Source organism: Gobius niger (genome assembly GCF_951799975.1).
Source record: "Gobius niger genome assembly, chromosome: 20".
NCBI classification, from domain to species: Eukaryota; Metazoa; Chordata; class Actinopteri; order Gobiiformes; family Gobiidae; genus Gobius; species Gobius niger.
The window spans coordinates 24969605-24989745 of NC_136871.1; the positions used below are offsets into that span (position 1 = coordinate 24969605).

The 20141-nt window shown below is 45.2% G+C and overlaps 1 protein-coding gene across 4 annotated transcripts in view; it reads left to right on the forward strand.

Annotated features, from left to right (window-relative positions):
- The window catches only part of pax7a (paired box 7a), a 58934-nt gene extending 40685 nt beyond the window's left edge, over positions 1-18249 (forward strand). For all 4 annotated transcript variants that reach the window (XM_079578300.1, XM_079578302.1, XM_079578301.1 and 1 more), the window contains 3 exons: positions 809-1002; positions 14547-14796; positions 17052-18249. In XM_079578300.1, the coding sequence (XP_079434426.1) occupies positions 809-1002; positions 14547-14796; positions 17052-17167 (560 nt within the window). In that variant the 3' untranslated portion in view covers positions 17168-18249. The remainder of the gene's footprint in view (positions 1-808; positions 1003-14546; positions 14797-17051) is intronic.
- Positions 18250-20141: the final 1892 nt, after the last annotated feature.

The following is a 20141-nucleotide window of genomic DNA, read 5'->3' on the forward strand; positions in this document are numbered from 1 at the left end:
CTTTTGCTGTCGATCACTGGCATAAATGTGAGAAAAAACTACATGGCAAGTTTTCTGTCATTTTATCTTTTCATATAAGAACAAGGTGTTTTATGCCTAAAAATGCCCCAAATTTCCCATCTTTTCGGCGACGAAATCTGAATAATGGATAGAGCTACATTCAAATTTATTGTTTTATTTTATTGATAAATGAGTTGCCAAGACTTTTTCAGAGGGGATTTTGGATTTCTTGTTTAGTTTTAAAATAAGCTGTTTTTTAGTGGAAAAATTTGTAAAAAAAAATAATTTTCACTTTATTTTTTGACATTCAAAACTCAATAAACAGGGCTAGGGATTAGATAGTAAAAAATCCCTCTGAAAAAATCTTCCAAATATTGTTCAGTCCAAGGCTGGAAAATTTGAAGTCTTTAGGTCCGACTGACGTGAACATAGTGGCGCCACAATGACAGAAAAATGTGTTTTGAGAAAAAGGCCCTTGAAATTGTGTTCTCCCATATAAGTCTATGGGGGAACATTGAATCAGCGCAATATATAAACAGGTTTTTGTGAAGATAAGGCATATTTTTGGTTTCTGGGTGAAAGCCTGTAAGTTCAGAGACCAATTTGGCCCAAAACCTGAAAACTGAAAAAATTGAGTTTTGCCTGTAGTGTCTCCCCTTAAGCAATATTGAACCCCTGCTCCCAAAGCAAGTCCACGTGTCATTTATCACTGGCTAGCGTGTGACGTTTATCGGAGCGCTTGTTTGTCCTGACATCGATCATCATGTCCTCCTCTTTTCTTTCTCCTCTCACCTGTATGCTCGGACAGAGGGCAGTACGTTGCACAGACCGCAGCCGCTCCCTCCCTCCTCCATGCACCAGGGCGGCCTCGGCGCAGACAGCGGCTCTGCCTACGGCCTCACGTCCAACCGCCACAGCTTCTCCAGCTACTCCGACACCTTCATGAGCCCCTCGGCCTCCAGCAACCACATGAACGCGGTCAGCAACGGCCTCTCCCCACAGGTCAGCCCTACCACACGCCTGTGCTGTGTTGGTTTACGTGGTTAGCGTTGTACACTGACTAACATTCCTTGAAAACAACGTTAAAAAGTGGGGGAAAGAGCCAATGGGAAAACTCTGTGAGATCCTACTGGTAAAATACATTGAAGACACTGTCCAAATGCTTTCATGTGAATGCTAACTGTAGCTGTAGAAAGAGGTGTTTTACCATAAAAGTGGTAAAACACATAAACGTCTGCGTCTGAGGGGTCAGTTGTTTGCCTCGCAGACTTTGCATTCCACTCACATCCCGACTTCACTCACGTAATTGTGTCTGATTGAAATGAAAATTGTTGGGGAAGAAAATATTAATCACGTTCTGCTCAATAACCTCTGGTGTGGGCTTTCATGTTCATCTTCCAAAGCCCTGGATTTCTTTTGAGCTTTTGAAAATTGCTACATTCGTAAAACAATTGGATTAACATCAAGAAATTAAAATTCATCTTGATAGTATACCACAAGTACTCGAGCCGCTTCAAAACGCTCTTTTCGACTTTCCTGGGAAATCTAAATCCTGAGCCGCCCAGTAGGAACACATGCAGATGAAATAATTAGCTAAAGCTTATAAATGTAGACACATAATCTTCTTCATGTAATTGTGTGGCGCGGTAAGACTGCGCAGAACGTCTGATTGAACGTCTTTGAAAAGCTCCACACTGACAGATCCACTGTCGACACGTAGCTTCTCAGTCAGGATTAGGCGCTTGGTCACTCTACCTGCCATTGTGCATCTGTCAATCACGCTGCCGTCGGGAAAAGGCACCCGATATTTTAATATATCACATTAATAAATGTTATAGAATGTGTGGTTGTGATATGAAGGAAAGTTAAGAGTTATAATGGATACATTTCCTGGTCTGACCTCAGACCCCGTCATTAATGGCCATTTATAAACTCTATGGTCAGGGTTAAGGTTTAAGGCGTAAAGGGCGGTGATTGAATTGTATTGATGCAAATCATGTGTGTATGGAGTGAATTATACACAATTACCCATCAACACTGGCCAGTCTTGCCCAGCCTTACCAACAAGACGTGGTTAACAGGCAGAAAATAAGATTGAAATGGTGTGTAAAGAGTTGAAAATGAATTTCAATGCTACATTTGTCCACAATTACCCTGTCGTTCACACATGTTTTATTGGGAGTTTTTTTTTCTCCTTCAAATATTTCTCAAAGCAGATTGGAAACATTCTTGGTATTACCCTCTTTCTTCAGAGAAGAAAGAATTAAGGATTTTGTGACAAAAAAGAGATTTTCTCTCCTGCTGGAGCGACGCTGGATAACATGGAGGCTCACAGCGTGTTTGATTGTTAATCGTGGCACAGGGGCTTTAACTGCTAATGCTCTCGCTGCAAACCTGCAGAAAACACCAGGAACATGGACTCATTTTTCATTAATGGCTCTCTAATACTGGCATGGGGTACGCGCTTTCCCTGCCTCTTTCACAGCCATTCACCAATGAGCCGGATATTACACATCTCCCGTCATAGTGAGGATTAGGACAGGAGCCTTTGGCCAACCACGCTGTCGGGATCTCAAGTATTCAATTACTAATCAAGTGGATTTGATGCAAATCTCTTGACAAACGCACCTGAGATGCTCCTGTCGTCTCCGCAAAGGTTAAACTGTGGATTGTTCTTTGTCGCCGCTCAGTGTCTGTGTGGTGCAAACATGGCGCTCACACTGAGCAGCAGTGAATGGTGTGAGCGCTGCAGACGGCTGTGACAGTCCCATCAGCCTCTCAGCGTGGAGAGGAGGGTTCCCACTGACTCAGAATCAGAGTTCACCCCGCGCCGCCGCGTCCTGCTGGGGCGGGGCAGACCCATTCTCCTTGTTACAAACATCCACACCACGCGCACTGCAGCACACCTACAACTTTTGTCAGACTGTTTTCCTTTTTCATTATGCTAAACAAATAACAGCTTTTTCCTCCAGTCAACACATTTATATAAGTTGGCTGTGGGTGGTAAATGCGCTCCTGTCGCTGTTTGCTGGGATGGAAAAAGTCGCACAAAGAGTTGGAAATGAGACTATGATATTGTGAGTTACAGATGGCATCTGTTTGCCTGAGATATGCCTGTGCATTGGTATGTGCGAGTAGTTTCCCTCAAGTGTCTGTCATTGCTTTTGCAGTCGCTATAAAGATTGACAAAAATTCTGTGATTCGCAGTAAATAGGCTGCGGTGGCGCGGTGCCAGGAGAGTAATGGAGTCCTGCAGAGTCCAGGCATCCCCAACAGGAGCCTGTGTCCATCCCAATCCCATAACCTTTCCCGACAGCACGCATTTTCCCATTACAGCCACTGGGAAAGCCCTCAGACAGTGGCAGGGCCGCGCTATGGGCCGGTGGAGGGAGGCAGTGCATTAGTGGAGCTGACAGTGGAGCTGTGCATGACTGGGCAGAGGCAGAAACACCAGAAGTGTGTTTTTGTCGCTGGTCTTGATTCATTTGGCAGCACAGCAGGTGGTGTGGAGACGGCAAGGGCACAGAGGGCAGGAAACAGCTAGTTTAGATTCTGTAGGGTGTACTGTAACTCCACAGCTTAATACTAACTATACGGGTCTGACCAAAACATATCTCCAAAGGATGCAAGTCCAACTGATCTTTTTGAAAGCTCTGCCTCCATAGCTACACCCCTACATAACAGCTTTTTATATGATGTGTGATTTGCTGTGGCCTTTCAATGACCCCAAATAGGAAAGTAATTCAGTCCGAGCACAGCTTTTCATGGCACCGGCGCTCATTACAAGCCTTTTAACAAGCTTTTCTGGGTAACATCTACTGAAACATGGCTGTTGTGTTCATGAGAAGGCATTTGGCTGACAGGGACACCTGCTGGGAGAGGAAAGGAAACAACTGTCCATGTGGTCCGCTGCAGTCAGGGGGCACTGCTCGGGTATCAGGAAAGAAGTATCAGCAGAGAGCATGCTGGTCACTGTGTGGAGGGAGCACTGTACAAATGAGCGGGAGGCATCAGGGGCTTCTGGTCAAGATAGATTATTATTTGATTTTTTGATTGTTTTTAAAGAAGCTTAGGCACACAGACTCGCTCTGCATAGTTCGGTATATATGGAATAGGAATTTTGAGATCTTTTAACGTTGATTTTTAAGTGAGAAGATTTCTTGTTGCAGCATCATTTTGGATCTTTCTCGAAAGACATGAGCCAGTGGGAAGAGTGTGTGGAGGCCTTACGCCTATCTGAACTTCGATAGGACTGTGTTGCAGAGCTGATGAAGGTTTTAAAGTTATGGGGTAACTTTGGTTGCAGTTGAGCTCAGTGTTGTGTTTTGGAATGACAAGGCGGTGTGCAGCGGGCCTCTGGGCTGAGTGGGCCGCTCTTGTGGAGGATCAGAGCAGCGCGCTCTCACCCTGCTCTTTGAAGTGTGTCCCCAGGCCTGCAGCCCGCGCAGCGCTGCACCATCCACGCACGCTGACACGGGCACCAGCCACTCCTGCAACTGTCTGACAGAGATAAGCCAGGGGAGACTCCACCACTGCTGCTGCCGCTCCATTAGCCTGCACAGACGCTTCTTTTAAAAACGGATGAATTATTTTTAAGAAGCAAGCTCCGCCGCTGCCAAAAAATGTGGAGGGAAAAATGTAGTGAACAATCTGGAGCTATGGCTGATTCCGCCTCCCTCCCTGACTTCTAACAAGACTCTGTGCACCTGAATACCAATGAGAGGGGGAGAGCATGTAGTCCCCCACATTATTAAAAGTTGGGCATTAAGCCTCTCACCGGGCACTGTGTCAGCTGGCAGCCTCCACTGACAACAAATCAAAGGGGATGAGCACATAGCCTGCATTCACTGCTCCTCCACTCGCCGAGCAAGAGGGGGAATACATAGTGGTTAATTAGAACTCCCATTAAAACAAATACTGTTTCAATTTGGCAAGTATAAAAAAAGATGTAAGAGGCTTTGAGAAAAAAGGGACCTGCTGTTGGCAGCTGCCAAGAAAAGGCAGCGACTGTAAATCATATCCAGTGGCGATACTGTTCCCGCGCAGATTATTAGTGTTTGTTGTTGTTTTGCAACACTTCTGAACTCTGAGGAAATATTCTGCGTCTGTGACACCAGAATGTACATCCTGCAGTCTGCTCTGCAGTCATGCTGAGCGCGGTTTGACAGACACTGCACTGAATAAGAGCGCTGCTCATGTTAGCATTTACTCAGCTAATGCTTTAGCTCATTAGCTCATCTTTACACCTGAGACATTTGTTGCACTGTCTCTGGAGGAGCCAAGTAAAGCCATTTTCTTTTTCATTCCAAAATATTTTTGGTTGGGGGGCTTTGTGTATTCATAATCTATTTTTCACCTACCAACCTTCCTTTCCTCCATTTGGCTTTTTGTCATCCCATGATGCCTTGCCAATAGTGCTTTGCACGCTCTCTCTCCCCACCTTCCTCTCTTGCTCCAACTCTCTCCCCTGGAGAGGCAGCTCTTCTGCCTGCGCCCAGATGAAAGGCTATGGCGGACAATAAAAATGCTATTTAAATGCAAGGGTGTTTGTGTGCGGGTGAGAGATATTTCCTGCTGAAAGTGAGCTGCTGCATCCTGATAAATAGTAAATATAAGGGAATGTGATTTACATTTATCTTGCAGAGGCAGCCAATATGAATTTCAGTAAATCCCAGAAGATGGGGATTTAAGGAGAAAATAAGTGAAACTGATTCACATGCTATGTGTCCCACGCAGTTGAAATGCCTATAAAGTGGAGAGGGCTCCTGCCTTTATTAAAGTATAGGCCTACACATCGATTCTATCTAAAATAGCTATTACACACAGGTATACAGTGCGCCACATGCTCATCAGCATGGCAGCTCAGTCCACCACTTGAAGGTGACTTCCCCGGCAATGACAACACGGCTAATCTGTGAAGTGTACAGTAATAAAGCACCGTGAGGGTGTGCTGGACAGGTGACGCGTCTGCTGGACACATGTGCACTGACCCGTCTCCTCAGGGTCAGAGTTCATGGAGCAGGGGGTTATGGGACGGCGGGGCAGGGGATCGGAGGATGTTTTCTGGAGAAATGTGCTTCCCGTTAGTTCCAGATGCCACTCTGACAGGTGCATCTCTGTGATTAATACCCACACTGACTCCTGCTTTAACCCACATTTTCACATCGACCCCCCCTGCCCCCCCCGCTCAGCCAGCCGCTTCAAGCAAGTCATGAAGTTCATAAAGTTCAACTCATATCGCTGTAGTTTTCAATTGCATAGTTTTATGTTACTTTGCGGATCAGAAAGTGCCGACTTCATCTATTCAGTGTAGCATCACAGAAATAGACAAAACAGACTCTTTCTTACCAGTCCCAATTCTGAATAAATGAAGTGGCATTTGGAAGAAAGCCACATAAACTGAATTCAGTGTCAACTTTCTTTGGTGAAATCCAAAATGACCAAGTCCTTTCCGACGCCTCAATCAATCAGCTACTCTTAAATTCCTCCTGACCACGTCCACATGCGCCGCGCCCCTGTGGACTCACAAACCTGCCCCGGCCCTCTCTCTCCGCTTTCTTAGCCCCCTCGAAATGCTCCTGCTTCATTGGCGCCACGGTTCAGTGCACATGCCTCGTCTCCGTGTTGCCTTTCTTCCTCCTGACAATCAGGGCAGGAGATGGGTCCTCAGCTGGCTGCCCCGCGCCGCATCGCTCGCCCCGCGCCGTCTCCAGCTGCGAGCCATTTCACTATTTATTTACATGTAATTATGGCTATGAGGCGTAGATATTAACACTGTCAAGAACAATTTGACCTGACATTTTTCACCAGACCGAGCCCCTGCTGCTTTGAGCAAACATCCCCCTTCAGAGCCACTCATCCCTGTCTATAGTCTTCCCACCTTTGCGAAAGGAGGGAAAGTAACGTAGTGGAGAAAAAAGAATTAGGTGCAAGTGTGCAAAATGAAGGAAATCTAACATATCTCTGCCCCGGCCACTATATGCACCTGTTAACTTGCAGTACTTCCTGGTCATACGATGCGTTACATTGTCTTTTTTAGCGCTTAGTTTTGTAAGATGAGATTTTGGCTTTTTTTCCTCCTATTTTTCCTCTTTACTTTACGACACAGTAGTAACATATTAAAAGGATGGAAATAGCATGTCAATTACAAAGGATTACGCATTTCGCAGCTCTACTTACTGTGAAATGAATTAGGCTATTTCCATCCTGTTTCCACGCTATGACTGTGCTTAAACACAGTTCTGCAGTTCTATTGTTGACGTATGTTTCATGTCTCTATTCCACTAATGGCAACAAAACTATTCTGCAACATGATTCATCGTGGTCCAAATGCTCTTTAACAGTCGTTATTACCAAACCCGTCGGATGCAGGGTTGTAGTTACAACTCTACAGCCAAGGGGTGCTACAATACATCAGCAAATACTTCAAATGTACTTAGATTTCACCCAATAGTGCTGCAAAAGAAAAACGAAAGAGAGAGAGAGAGACAACATTGTGAGGTGGAGGGAGCTGCGAGTCTATGTGCATTTGGCGGCGCGCTTTGAAGGGGCCTCTCTCTCTTGTTCCCAGTGGCTGAATCCATCCCACAGTTACTCAAGCATATCACTAGCACAGAATGGAGAGGATTGCTCCCCACACGTTCTCCAATTGCAGCCCAATAGACGTCATATTAACCTTTAGTGAGCGCGGGGCAGGGCTGATAGCTTATACAGCGGGAGGCTGAGAGGAGGTCTTTAAAGCCCCAGAAGCCGTGTGTGTTAAGGTTAGGAGTCTACACGTCGTGGTGCTAGCGTTTAGTGCATTAGTGCTTTTCCATTAAAGATGTTGTAATAGGAAGTAAAAAAGAATATAAGCAAATTTAACAGAGAAAGTAAATGTGAACTGTGTGTCTGTTATAGAGATGGAGTTTGTGCTGCCACACTATTGTTTAACACAGAAGGAACTGAAGTCATGCTTTGACAAGCCAATTTTATGCAACTTGATATTTGGCCATCCCACCAATATCAGTTAATAGATGATAATATGATTGTGGATAGGTTTGCAGAGCGTAATAGGCAGAGCACATATTGAGAAGCCCAGTGCAGCTCCATGTTGTGACTGTGGAGTGACAGCTTGTTCCAGCGGCGGCTAATCGCCCTCATCTGCGCCTGACGTGTCACTGCCCAGATTCTGTCAGTGCCAATCAGACACTTAATTGAACACAATTAGCAGCCCCCTCCTCCTCCTCTGCTCATATTCTTCAAAGCCCTCCCTGTAGCTTAGCCCGCTGTTTCTCCCCGCTCTCTGCCTGTGTCTCCGATGGTGCTGTGGAGGACACTTTTCAGTTTTTATTAATGTGCCGCGGCCAATTAACGCAGTGGCATTCGGGCCAGAGCTCGTCATCTGCTGCCTGCCAGCGGCCTGCTGTCTGCGCGCCCCGCGCCACCTCCACCGTGACCAAGACGCTTTAATTCAATTTATGCAATCAGTGTTATTTTTAAATAGTCATTTTGTCTGCTCAAATGAGGGGCCTCGCTGCCCGCTGGGCCGGCCCTCTCATGTGAGTGCGGGGGGAGGGGTGGGACAGGCTGGAGAGAGGCTTTAGGAGTGGACTTATTTACTTTGCTTATTCGGCCTTTATGTCGGAGTGAGATACAGAGAAACTTTTCAAAACAAAGGCAAACAAATCAAGCCTTTTGAGTAAATAGAATCAGCAAACACTTCTCATTGTTAAAAGTCAAAATGAGCTGCGATTAACTCACACTTCCGAAACATAAGGAGGAGTCAGCTTTGCATTGTAACAGTGCATAAAGTCTCTCAACCACAGAATACTTTCTTACCAACACTTTTTAGTTCTTTCTCTTGTCAAAGTCACTCACTTTTCTGACTCTTCTGGGACTCTCAGATTTCGTCCTCTGTGCTGAAATCACCGCCGCGGGACAGAGAGACAGCCCTTCAAATATCGATCTAAAATTCAAGTGTCATCATCAGGGAGGATCTTTAATCATGCGCGGATGAAGCCCGGTATCAGCCCCCGCGATCGGCTAAGGTGCGAGCGAGCCCATTCTGCGGCGCTCAGATAACTTGCACCCGCCTCTCTCTCTCTTCCCCCGCCCCGGCCCGGTGACCTCGGCCTCACTTGAAGGTACATCTCGGGGGCATTCGATTTGGGCAGAACGGAGAGCTATTGGTGACAGAGGACCTAATCCAGTGGTGCGCAGATTAGGAGTATTTGTGGAGAGGGGAGAGTTGGAACAGAGGGGCCCCGTATCAGCTCTGCAGGCAGACGACAGCCCCGGGGCCAGCGCAGTCCTACAGAGGCTTTGTACCGCGCTAAAGCCGCCACTCTCCAGCACTAGATCACTTTCTCTTTGGGTCACTCACTCTCATCCACTATCTGATGCTATAAAACTGTGTCTATTAGGAATATAGGCAGTAAGTATTCAAAATACCGCCATGAAATATTCTTTTGTTCGGGTTTAGACACTTTAGCTCAGCGTTACATCCGGGTTTTGTCTTATTTTGTTATTCTCATTGCCAGAAGCCACTAGTTTTAAACTAGTTTGGCCATAGAAGGGCTGAAAATGTACAATGTATAGTAGGCCTGAAACAACTAATCGATTAATCGACAACTAATCGATTACTAAAATAGTTGTCAACTATTTTAGTAATCGATTAATCGTTTTCTAGTAAACACAGAATAAAATAGAGCAAAAAAGACATGACTATTATGTATTTTGGATGAAAACCTACTTTGTTTTTATAGTTAGGGTCTGCAGTGTTTTTTACATTTTAAATTTCATAAGTATCTGTCTGTGTCTCATCCAATCACAAAGCAGCATTAGCACAAAGAGCCTCCTACAAACGTTTACTTAAAGTTTACTCCATCAACATGTCCTCAAGCGCCGCCACTTTAGCTCTATGTGATTAAAAAAATTAGAAAAAAATACTATTTCCATGCACCTTTCATAGCCAAGCAATTAATCGATTAATCGTAAAAATAATCGAATACCAAAATAATCGTTAGTTGCAGCCCTAATGTATAGACCAATACTGTATTGCTGTATTGCATATAAGCAAAACATTCAAGCAGAGGTTTTGAGACATTGACTGTTGGTCTACATGGCGTGTCAAATAATGCCTTCGAAAACAGTATTGAGAAGCAGCTTTTCCATAAAATTTGTGAAGAAAATAGCTGAGAACAGAATGAAAAAGTAGAAGACAAGGATTGTCTTAGAGATCGTTTGGGGATCACGAATCGAACAGCATGCCATGTTGGTCTACACTAAAGAAGCCTTCACTTTTTCTCCACTCTCTCTTGTATTGAGCAAAAACCAACAAAGGGCCACTCGTCGTACATTCGCCCCAAACAAAAAAAAAGTAATTTGTCTGTTGCAGAAATTACGGCAGACTGAAAGGGTCTTTTCTGTGTCCCCAGTGTCGCTATTTATTTATCTAAAAGGATGCACATTGTATCAATTTGCACGTCCCCATTCACGTCGCCACAGGCTGCGGGGCTCAGAAGTTGCGAGAATTAATTACTTTTTATTATTATTTATAAAGTAATCTATCTGGGCGTAGAGCGAGCGGTGGGTGAAGGGAACAGCCCCGAGCATTGTCCTTTAAACTGGGTCCTGGCTCGCATTATCTCCCAGCAGCACTCGCTGAGCGCACAACAACAAACGAGCCGTGTGGGCCGCCGCTACTGCTGCCGCGGCGGAGGACGGGGAGGCGAATGTGGGAGAGGAACGCAATTGTCACTTACTGTTTCTTTTGGGCATTTGTTTTACCTACTCTCGTGCAGAAGTAGGGGATGTTTCAATCCCAGCAGCTTTGTGAGCGGCGACAACTTATCACGACTTAACCGGCAACCCAACTTTACTCTCAGTCTATGCTGTGGCATTATGTGCAATAAAGAAGGAGAGCTTGTACTGGTAAAAACATCAGCATCAAACTAAAACGCTGTAGAGAAACACTCAACTTATGATAAGCTACATGACGTGAAATGGTGTTTGCACAATTGATCCAAAAATGTAACTCAACCACTTAGTTAGAGCAAGAGTAAATCAGGACTTGGACTGAGACATCTGAACATCGATTGTAATGCGAGTGGTGTGCTAAAGTAATATTCATTCATTGTGTTGATTCTTAAGGTCCAGTATATCTGGTTCTTGTCGGTAGGTTTTATTAAATACAGACATTAGAGGCACAAGAGCAATAAAAGAAAAACGAAATTAGTCAACGGCAATAAACGACGCTTTTATTGCATCACAAAGTATCATTTCACAAACGAAGGACGAGCTTTACGGGCCTGTAAACCTTGCGCCCTTCTCGCAAAAAAAGAAAAGAAAACAGCAACCTTAAAAACACTTGTCAGGGCCTTCACTGCAAAAAGTAAATATCAAGCATTGGCTTAAATGACTGGAATTGAGGAAATGTATCTTGTTTTGAGCGGTTTTCACTCATTTAGACACTTTTCCTGATCGGAACCAAGTTGACTTTGCTTGTTTGAGGACATTTCAGACCAGTTCTAATGTAAATCTCGCTTGAAATAAGAAAGTAAAATTGCCAATAAGATAAGAACAATTTTCTTACCCCATTGGCAAAGAAAATGACCTGAAATAAGGACGAAACGTATTGAAATGAGTCAGAAACATCTCAGAACAAGTGAAATAATCTAGGACAAATGCCCAACAACATCTTGACCTGTCAAAACAACAAAAAATGTGATTATTATGCTCAAATTGAGATGTTTATACTAGTCTAGTTAATTTACTTTTTGATTATCTGATCATTTCTGTTTCTGCCGATTATTCTAAAACGACAGAGAAAATGTTTTATTGGTAAATAACTTCATGAATGTGCTTGGTTCGCGTCCACTGAAACCCTGATAAACTCCTCCGTTCAGATGACCAGACTTGTCATGTGGTGCGACAGAGTAATTGGCTAAAAGTGCAACATTGATAAGAGTCATTTTCTCTTGAAGAACTTGAGCGCGGACGTTAATTGGCAATTCTATTTTCTAAGAAGTTATCTATCTTTTATGAGCCAATGACTAAAATGGACTTACGGCCTGCGGTCTTTTTACGGGGCACTTAAGACGCAAGGCCAATCTAAGCGTGCGATAAGAATACATTATTACTCCGGAATATATAGACAATGAAACTGATTCCACATTAAAAACTGACATTCACCACAAAGAACTTTTTTACTTGAACGGCATTAGTGTAGCAATATCGTCAATATGCGCTTTGAGCCTGTGTGTATTTTCCAAAAACGGTGCATTCAAATTGACTATGTTTTGCCTTTTTGCCATCCCAAAATTTGACCTTGCAAGATCGACACTGAAATCCCAGATAGCCTAGCATGTTTTTCTAATACTGTGCATGCCTAGTTTCTGAAGGGTCCATGAATCTCCCTGCTATAGCCCGTGTCACATGCTTGGTGCACAGATGTATACGGCGGGGGTTTCCACGCTGATAGAATTAACATGTGGAAATCGTTTCTACGCAACATATTTCCTGGGCGGCCATTGCTAAAAATATGACAAATCTACAGAAGATGGTTAATTTTTCCTCTGTGGGATATTTTTGGCTGAGTGAATAATTTGTGGACCGTCCCGGGCCGGCCTCTATAGCGTATGTCCGCGTGCGAACGTTCATGCGCGCTGTGTGCACATGCTAACGGGCTGTGTGTGTGTAAGCACCTCCGCGACGGGCTAATTGGTTTAGCAGCCCGCGGGGGTCAGGGGTCAGTGCGGCATGGCGAAACTCAACATGAACCTGATGTTGAGAGGAAGGTTTGGAGGGAAAACCATGTGGAGGACAATTGGCTTTTTATCGACCCCCACTTTCCCTTTTCACGTCAAGAAACCGCATTGTAGAAGAAAAAAGGCCAGGCCACAACACAATACAGGTTTCAATGGACAAATTAGCATTAGCACAAAAAAACAAAACTCACGCATTTTGCATAAACTAAATGCTTTGGGGAAGAGGAAACTAAATACGTAGTCAGCGTTGTGGTCGGGAACATTAGCAAGTGGCTAAACAACTTAGCGTAATTGATAGTCTGAGCTAACGTCAATACAGTCAAGTATAGGTCTGTGATAAAATGTGTTGCTTATGTAACTTTTTCCTACCAATCAAAATGCTAAATGTATTAAATCCTACGCAGATTGTCAAAAATGAATAAATGGCACTGAATATATATGACAGAAGGGCTCTGGCAAATACCAAAAGTGACAAAAGGCCGCAAACGTGAATGTTGATCAGAGGTAACTTAGAGTCAAAGCTATAGCGCTAAGCTCTAAACTTCACTTCAATATATGTTTTTGTGCCGGTGAATAGGTCCGGTTTTGCGCGATTTAAACACAATCAGAAAAGGTTGAAATGTTATTGTTGCCGTCGTAGGGTGGGGTTGGGACCGTGACATGAGGAAATTTGTGCTCTACTGTCGCTCCGACACATTTTGAACCCTTCTTCGGACCAGTGTCACAAGCTATTACAATAATCTGGAATATTGAATGGGAGGCTTTCTTATGCGCTCTGAATGATACAGTGTGTGTAATATGCAGCCCAGACCCAACCTGCACTATCAGCAGCCCCTCTGTTGGGTTTGCCCGGGCTGGACTTTGTGTGTGGATCTGAGAGGATCATTTACCCGTTCCAACCCCATTACTATTCATGAGATGGGTAGGCTAGGGGCGCAGGATTAGGGACTCCCTCGGTGCTTGTTGTGCTGTAGGCTGCGGCTCAGGCCTCGGGGTTTCTGGGACGGGGGGCTGTCTGGCACCAATGGTGAGTCTATTATCACCATGGGACCCCTCTTTCCCAGAGCAGAGCACTTACTGGCACCGGCGGCTAATGGAAACAGTCTCTCTTGTTCAAATTCTCCTTTTTTTAACCTCGTCACCCTTCACTGCCTGCACTGTCCTTGTGCCATCCTCCCTTCCTTCCCCCTGCACTTATGAAAAAAAAAAAAAAAAAAAAAGGCGATGTGGAAGTTTCCCTATTTCGAAGTTGAAATGGCGCATTTCTATTGGCATCTGCACCGTGAAGCGCTGGGATGGGTGCTATATTTGCAGTGAAAAAGTACTTTCCCATAACTCAGTAGGGGCTTTGATCCTCAATTTTCCAAATGTAACACCCACAGTTCCCCCACTGCCCCAGGAGAGCAGGGTCGAGTGGTCTGCACTGAGCATGCTCCGAGCTGACCGGACAAATGTCGCGCAGAAATGTGCAAACAAATGGGGATAAAGAAGACAACAGTTAATGGGCGAGAGATTGCCTTCCTAAAACAGAAGTTGATGCATTATTTAAAAATATGAATACACATACAATACACAACAATCAATTACACACCAATTTTTTAATTTCCTTTATTTTAAATGTACACATTAGGAGATAGAAATCCAAGTCTCTGTCTGTATGGTCTGTAAGCATCAAGTCTAAATGAAGAACTGAACTGCAGTTTGATGTAAAGCAGTAGTATGTGGTGTAGACATAGTAGATCTTTCTCTCGGATCCAAAGACACAGCTAACCTCTCTCTTCTCCCGTCCCGCTGCAGGTGATGAGCATCCTGAGCAACCCCAGCGCGGTGCCGTCCCAGAGCCAGCACGACTTCTCCATCTCGCCGCTCCACAGCAGCCTGGAGAGCTCCAACCCCATCTCCGCCAGCTGCAGCCAGCGCTCGGACACCATCAAGAGTGTGGACAGCCTGGCCTCGTCCCAGTCCTACTGCCCCCCCACATACAGCGCCACCAGCTACAGCGTGGACCCTGTCGCCGCCGGATACCAGTACAGCCAGTACGGACAGAGTGAGTGGGATTCAGAATTGTACTTTTTCTTTTTTTTTTTTTCGAAATCACGGCTGCAGTTCTAAGCTGAAGTGTGCAAGAAGAACGCAACTGCATAATAGCGCACAGATAGATGATCAAGAAGCCTTTACAAGTGATGCCCAACTTTGAGGAAGTGCCCCTTGCCCTTTGCCCTCTGCGCTAGTGGAGGAGAGACACGTGCTCTTGATAAAAATTTAAGAAAAAAAGCCTGCTATTGGCTCCAGCTCTGTGTTTCTGAGAGAGGAGCGGTCACACCCCGCTCCCCTCGGCCCGGGACGTGGAGAGGGGACACTTCAAAGGAGGGGAGACACCCGGAGGCGCTGCAGTGTCCTCTGTCCCACCTCTGTCTCTGTTCACAGACACACACATACAGCCGCGGGGCAGGAAAAGGAGGGCCTTTATTAGATTAGCATAATTGACTGATGCTGTCAGGGCCGTTCATGGGGAGGTAAGAGGAAGCACACTTTGACCAACGAGAAGGCCGCGCCGCACATTTGTTTGGCTTTACGCGAGCAGGGATTCACCCGTCGAAGAGAGGGCGGGAATTTGCTTCGTTTTTGCCTCGTCTAAACGGCCGCAGTCCCTCTCCACTCCTGCCGTCAACATCAACAGCTCACATATGGCATTACTATTCCTAAATATACTGCTACTACTGCGAAGTCGCCGAACACATGTGCTCAAAGTTGTGGCCGTGTCCTGAGGCAAAGACTCTTGGCGAGTGGATCGGGCTGAGGGTGCTAGCTTGTTGTTGTTCTTGAGCCAGACACTTCAGGAGTTTGACTAAGATAGAAATTCCGTTTGCTGGTTAATCAGTCTTGCTAGGTGTCTGAACTCCGCATGTAGATCCGGAGACTGTTCCCACACGGCTGCCGCTACATCCGCAAGTCTGCTTTCCACACGTAGCCTTTATACGCGCGTGTGTGTGTGTGTGTGCGTGTGTCACGTTTTGTCATCCTCGCGGGGAAAGTGATGGGCGCGCGGATGCGATCTGAAGTGAGGTTAATTGAGACGCTGATTGAGCACAGTGGATGTGTAATAAATGAAGGGGAGAAGGGGAAGAGAGCTGCCGTCTGCCGCCGGAAAGTGACGGTCCATGTGGCGGCGCGCGGGGGGGGCATGAAATCGGAGATGCCAAGTGTAATGAAGACTGGCACGTCCCGGAGCACACGGCGACCTGCGTGAGTGACAGCGCCGTGCCACCGCCGTGCCAACCTCAGACAACGGACGGAGGGGGAGGGGCTTTGTCTGCTACTCTCTACTGCCACAACTTATTTCAGCCTTAATCGGGGGAATGACGGGGGAATGAATGGGGCATATGTCGGGAGAAATCTGCTACCTGTCTGTCAGCGCGTGCGCATGCGAGTGATGCAAGCGGTGGAATCAACACATTTAGACCTGTTGTGGAAGCGCCGCTCTATGGGCGTGTCAATCACAAGCCGAGTCACATGGTCAGCGAGGGCATCCGGTGTGAGTCCCGTTTAAAGCAACTTCTTTCAGCTGACGAACTATTTGGCTTTATGACGTTAGTTGCTTAATGTTCCCTGTCCATTTTTAGTCTAAAGTCTGCTAGATTCTTCAAAGAGCCAAAGGGAACAGCTTTCATCGTCACAGCAAAGGAGAATTTAGAAGTGCAAGGATTCAGAGATGTGGCGGCATCGGATTAGCATTCGGTTAGCTCCTACCGTTCCGTCAGGCTGTGGTTAGCGCTTTCTCAGTCCCTTCAAGCATTGCTCATTGGTTTTTGGTTTTTGGATCGAGCATGTGAGTTGAGTTCAGGGCTTGAACACATTTTAACGGGTGAAGCCGAGGCGCAGTAATGCTTTCGGAAAGCAGTGATTGACCAGCGGGGCGCTAGCGTCCTTTAGTGAAAATTCCATCCATCCATTTTCTTCCGCTTTATCCGGGGCCGGGTCGCGGGGGCAGCAGTCTCAGCAGAGATGCCCAGACTTCCCGATCCACACACACTTCCTCCAGCTGTTCTGGGGGGACCCCGAGGCGACACCAGGCCAGCTTGGAGACATAGTCCCACCAGCGTGTCCTGGGTCTTCCACGAGGCCTTGTCCCACTAGGACATGCCTGGAACACCTCCCGTGGGAGGCGACCAGGAGGCATCCAAAACAGATGCCCGAGCCACCTCAGCTGGCTCCTTTTGACGTGAAGGAGCAGCGAAAATTCCAGTAGTCTCTCATTTGGTGAATTTATGCACTGACCCTACTTTTTCTTTTCTTCTCCAGCTGCCGTCGACTACCTGGCTAAGAATGTGAGTCTGTCCACTCAGAGGAGGATGAAGCTGGGAGACCACTCGGCCGTGCTGGGCTTGCTGCAAGTGGAGACCGGGCAGGCCTACTAAACATTAACACTAACACCATCGCCAGCTAACACGAAGCTACATCAAAGGCTTCGGCTTCAGCGCTGACTCGTTTCCAGGAACCGGGAAGACATACATTTCTCACGACCACTGGAAATGTCAGCAACTTTTGGGCACATTTGTCTGTCTACTTGCCCCGAACTGAATTGCTGAAGCGCACACAAACTTGGTTGGTCACTTTTGGACGACTACAGGCTGCGGTCCCGCACTGAGCCACTGATGACATGTACTTTGCTGTTGATAGTAACTAACAAAGCCACCTTCTCATTTCCTTTTTGATATTGTTAAAAATTGCTGGTATATGATTATGGTGATTTCCGTTGTTCCTTGATTCACATTTGTATCTCTTTTCACTCTTTAGTCGATGTGTAAAAATACTGAATGGATGGGACCAATAGAGAGTGTGTGATGCGTGTTTGAATTGGGCAAAAAAAAAAAAAAAAAAAAAAGATTGTTTTTCAAGCTGCTCTTCTCCAGCCCGTTCCCCCGAGCTCCTGTGAACGATTTGACCTTCTCACTTACAACATTTGTCCTGACATTCCTAAAGAACTTGGCCACTCGGTGGGAAGTCTGGCTGGAAAGATCCTGTTGGGAATTGAAGCAATGTTATTGGCCCGACGATAGCTTTTTCTTTTCTTTTTTTTTTACCCCTTGCTAACCTCCATCCCATCCTTAGCCGCGGTCCTTAGGGAAGAATGGCATTATTTTGCAAAAGGATTGGGAGAAAAAAATTGCGTATTTTGTTTGGGAAATGTGCACCATGCCAAAGAGGGCCGAGCTCCGTCCTCTCCCTGATCCCAAATCCCGGGAATACTGGGAATTGCGTTTGTATTAAACTGTGTAAAGAAGATTAAATCGCCCAAATGTAATGTACGAGCTAATTGACAGTGACCCTCTCCATTATAAGCCACCAGTAGGAGGCCGGTTTTCTTATTGTGTACATGCACTTTTAATTGAACTCTACTGCTTCCAACGCATTCCACAGCCATATTGTGCTGTAAGAAGATTGTCTACATGCACACATATACTGTGCACAAGTCCTTGACACATTATCAAGGTCATAAAACTAAATAATGCAATTGAGCTCAACATCGGTAAAAATCGTGTTTGACATTAATACCTCAATATCCGCTTTGAAACCTGAAAGTGCATAGAATTAGGTACTGATTAATGAATGTGTGCATGAATAAGACCAGATCTCTAGTTTTCAATGATATTTCTGTTTACTGAGGAGTGTTGACAATGGAAGAAAGTCCTCAGTAATGGATTGTATAGACCACACAATCTGGGATTCCAGCGTATATCTCTATTACACGGAAATAGTTTACCAACATATAGACATTCCTGAACTCTTAACATTACCAGATTTAAGAAGTGCACACGCTGCAGCATTCCCATACACTATAAAATTTCACTTAATCGGGTCCACCGCGGACCCCGGCACCTCCGGTTTGAACCCGACGCCCCGCTAATCCTCGTCATTCACAGCGATGTACAATAAGAAAAACATAATAGTCGAGACATTTGTGTAGCACTTGTAGTTAACTTTCCAAAGATTGGGGCTATTTTGTGGAAATTGTACAGTAGGTGGAGCAGCTTTTTCTATAAAAAAGTATGTGTCTTTTTTTTTTCTTTTTTTTTTAAACCATGATGAGTGGACGGTGAGCAAAGATTTCTGAAAGTAGATGTCTTATTACCTTATTTTTGACTTACTTTTCTTGTATTTTTCCATTCATTTTTCAAACTGTTTTGGTTTCGGGCCCAAGTTAAGAAGAATGGATCATTTTGTAAAAAAAACTAGTCAAAGTATTCATTCATTGTTGCTATAAAATTGTACAAAAGAGAGACTTAACGGAAAAGACAGCCTCCTGGACGCAAGGACCACTGTATATTTTAAAAACGTGGCTGGATGCTCACGATAAGTTTCCACAGAGGAGGATTTTGGGACCAGTGTTGCCAGAGCGATGGACAAAAAGGACCTATCTCGCAATCGCTCTGGCGCGAGATGCACCGCTATACAGCCGTGGACCAAACGGAAACGTGGGAGAAAGTGACGCCTCACCTGTGTATATTTTAAATACAAAGGATTTTAGACTTAGTGTGACTCCTCATTTCTAACACGACAATAGACATTTGGATATTTAAGCCACTGAAAGTCCTCCCCCGCCTCCTGTTCTCAATGTTAACCTGTTGGGTTTTTTTTAGTTGCCTTCTGACACCTGTGCTTTTTGCCTTTCCGTTCGGCATGTGTGTATATTCCCATGGTATAATTTATTCTGCTGTATGAAGTATTAGAAGTAGTGGGAAACTTGTATTGGTATTTACTACCTTCAGCCTGTTGGTGTGTTTACTGTAACACTGGCGTAACTGTTATCAATTAAAGATTAAAAACAAAACAAAAAAAGGCTGGGTCTTTGTTTTGGTCCGTGGATGGAGTTGTGAAGTGTGACGGCCTCTGAGAAAGTCACGGTCTGGTCACACATATATGCATTTTTAAAAAAGATTTTGTAGCTGATTATGATTGACTAGCATCATGCTCTGTAAAAAGGGTCCATAGTAGCTGACTCTGTCCAAAACTTCAAATCATGACTTCCTGTTTCGATCCAGCGCGCCAAAATAAAAGCACACAGCTCGTCTCGTCTTACAAGAATATAATTAAGTACACACATTTTAAGTGTTTTGTCGGTCAATAGTTTGGCAGAAAGAAAGTTGAACTAATGAACTGCTGAACCAATGAATGAGATGGTGCTTTTATTTTGGCGCGCTGGTTCGAAACAGGAAGTCACTTCTTGGGCGGCGTTGTTATGATTTGAAGTCACACAATGAGTCGATTGCCTCTAATGAAAAAACTCCTGGATGGTTTTGTCTTTGAGAGCCTGTACTCAAAAGCAGGGCCGGACTGGGACTGAAAAACAGCCCTGGACTCTGACCAGCCTGGCCCAAATTAGCGTATTTG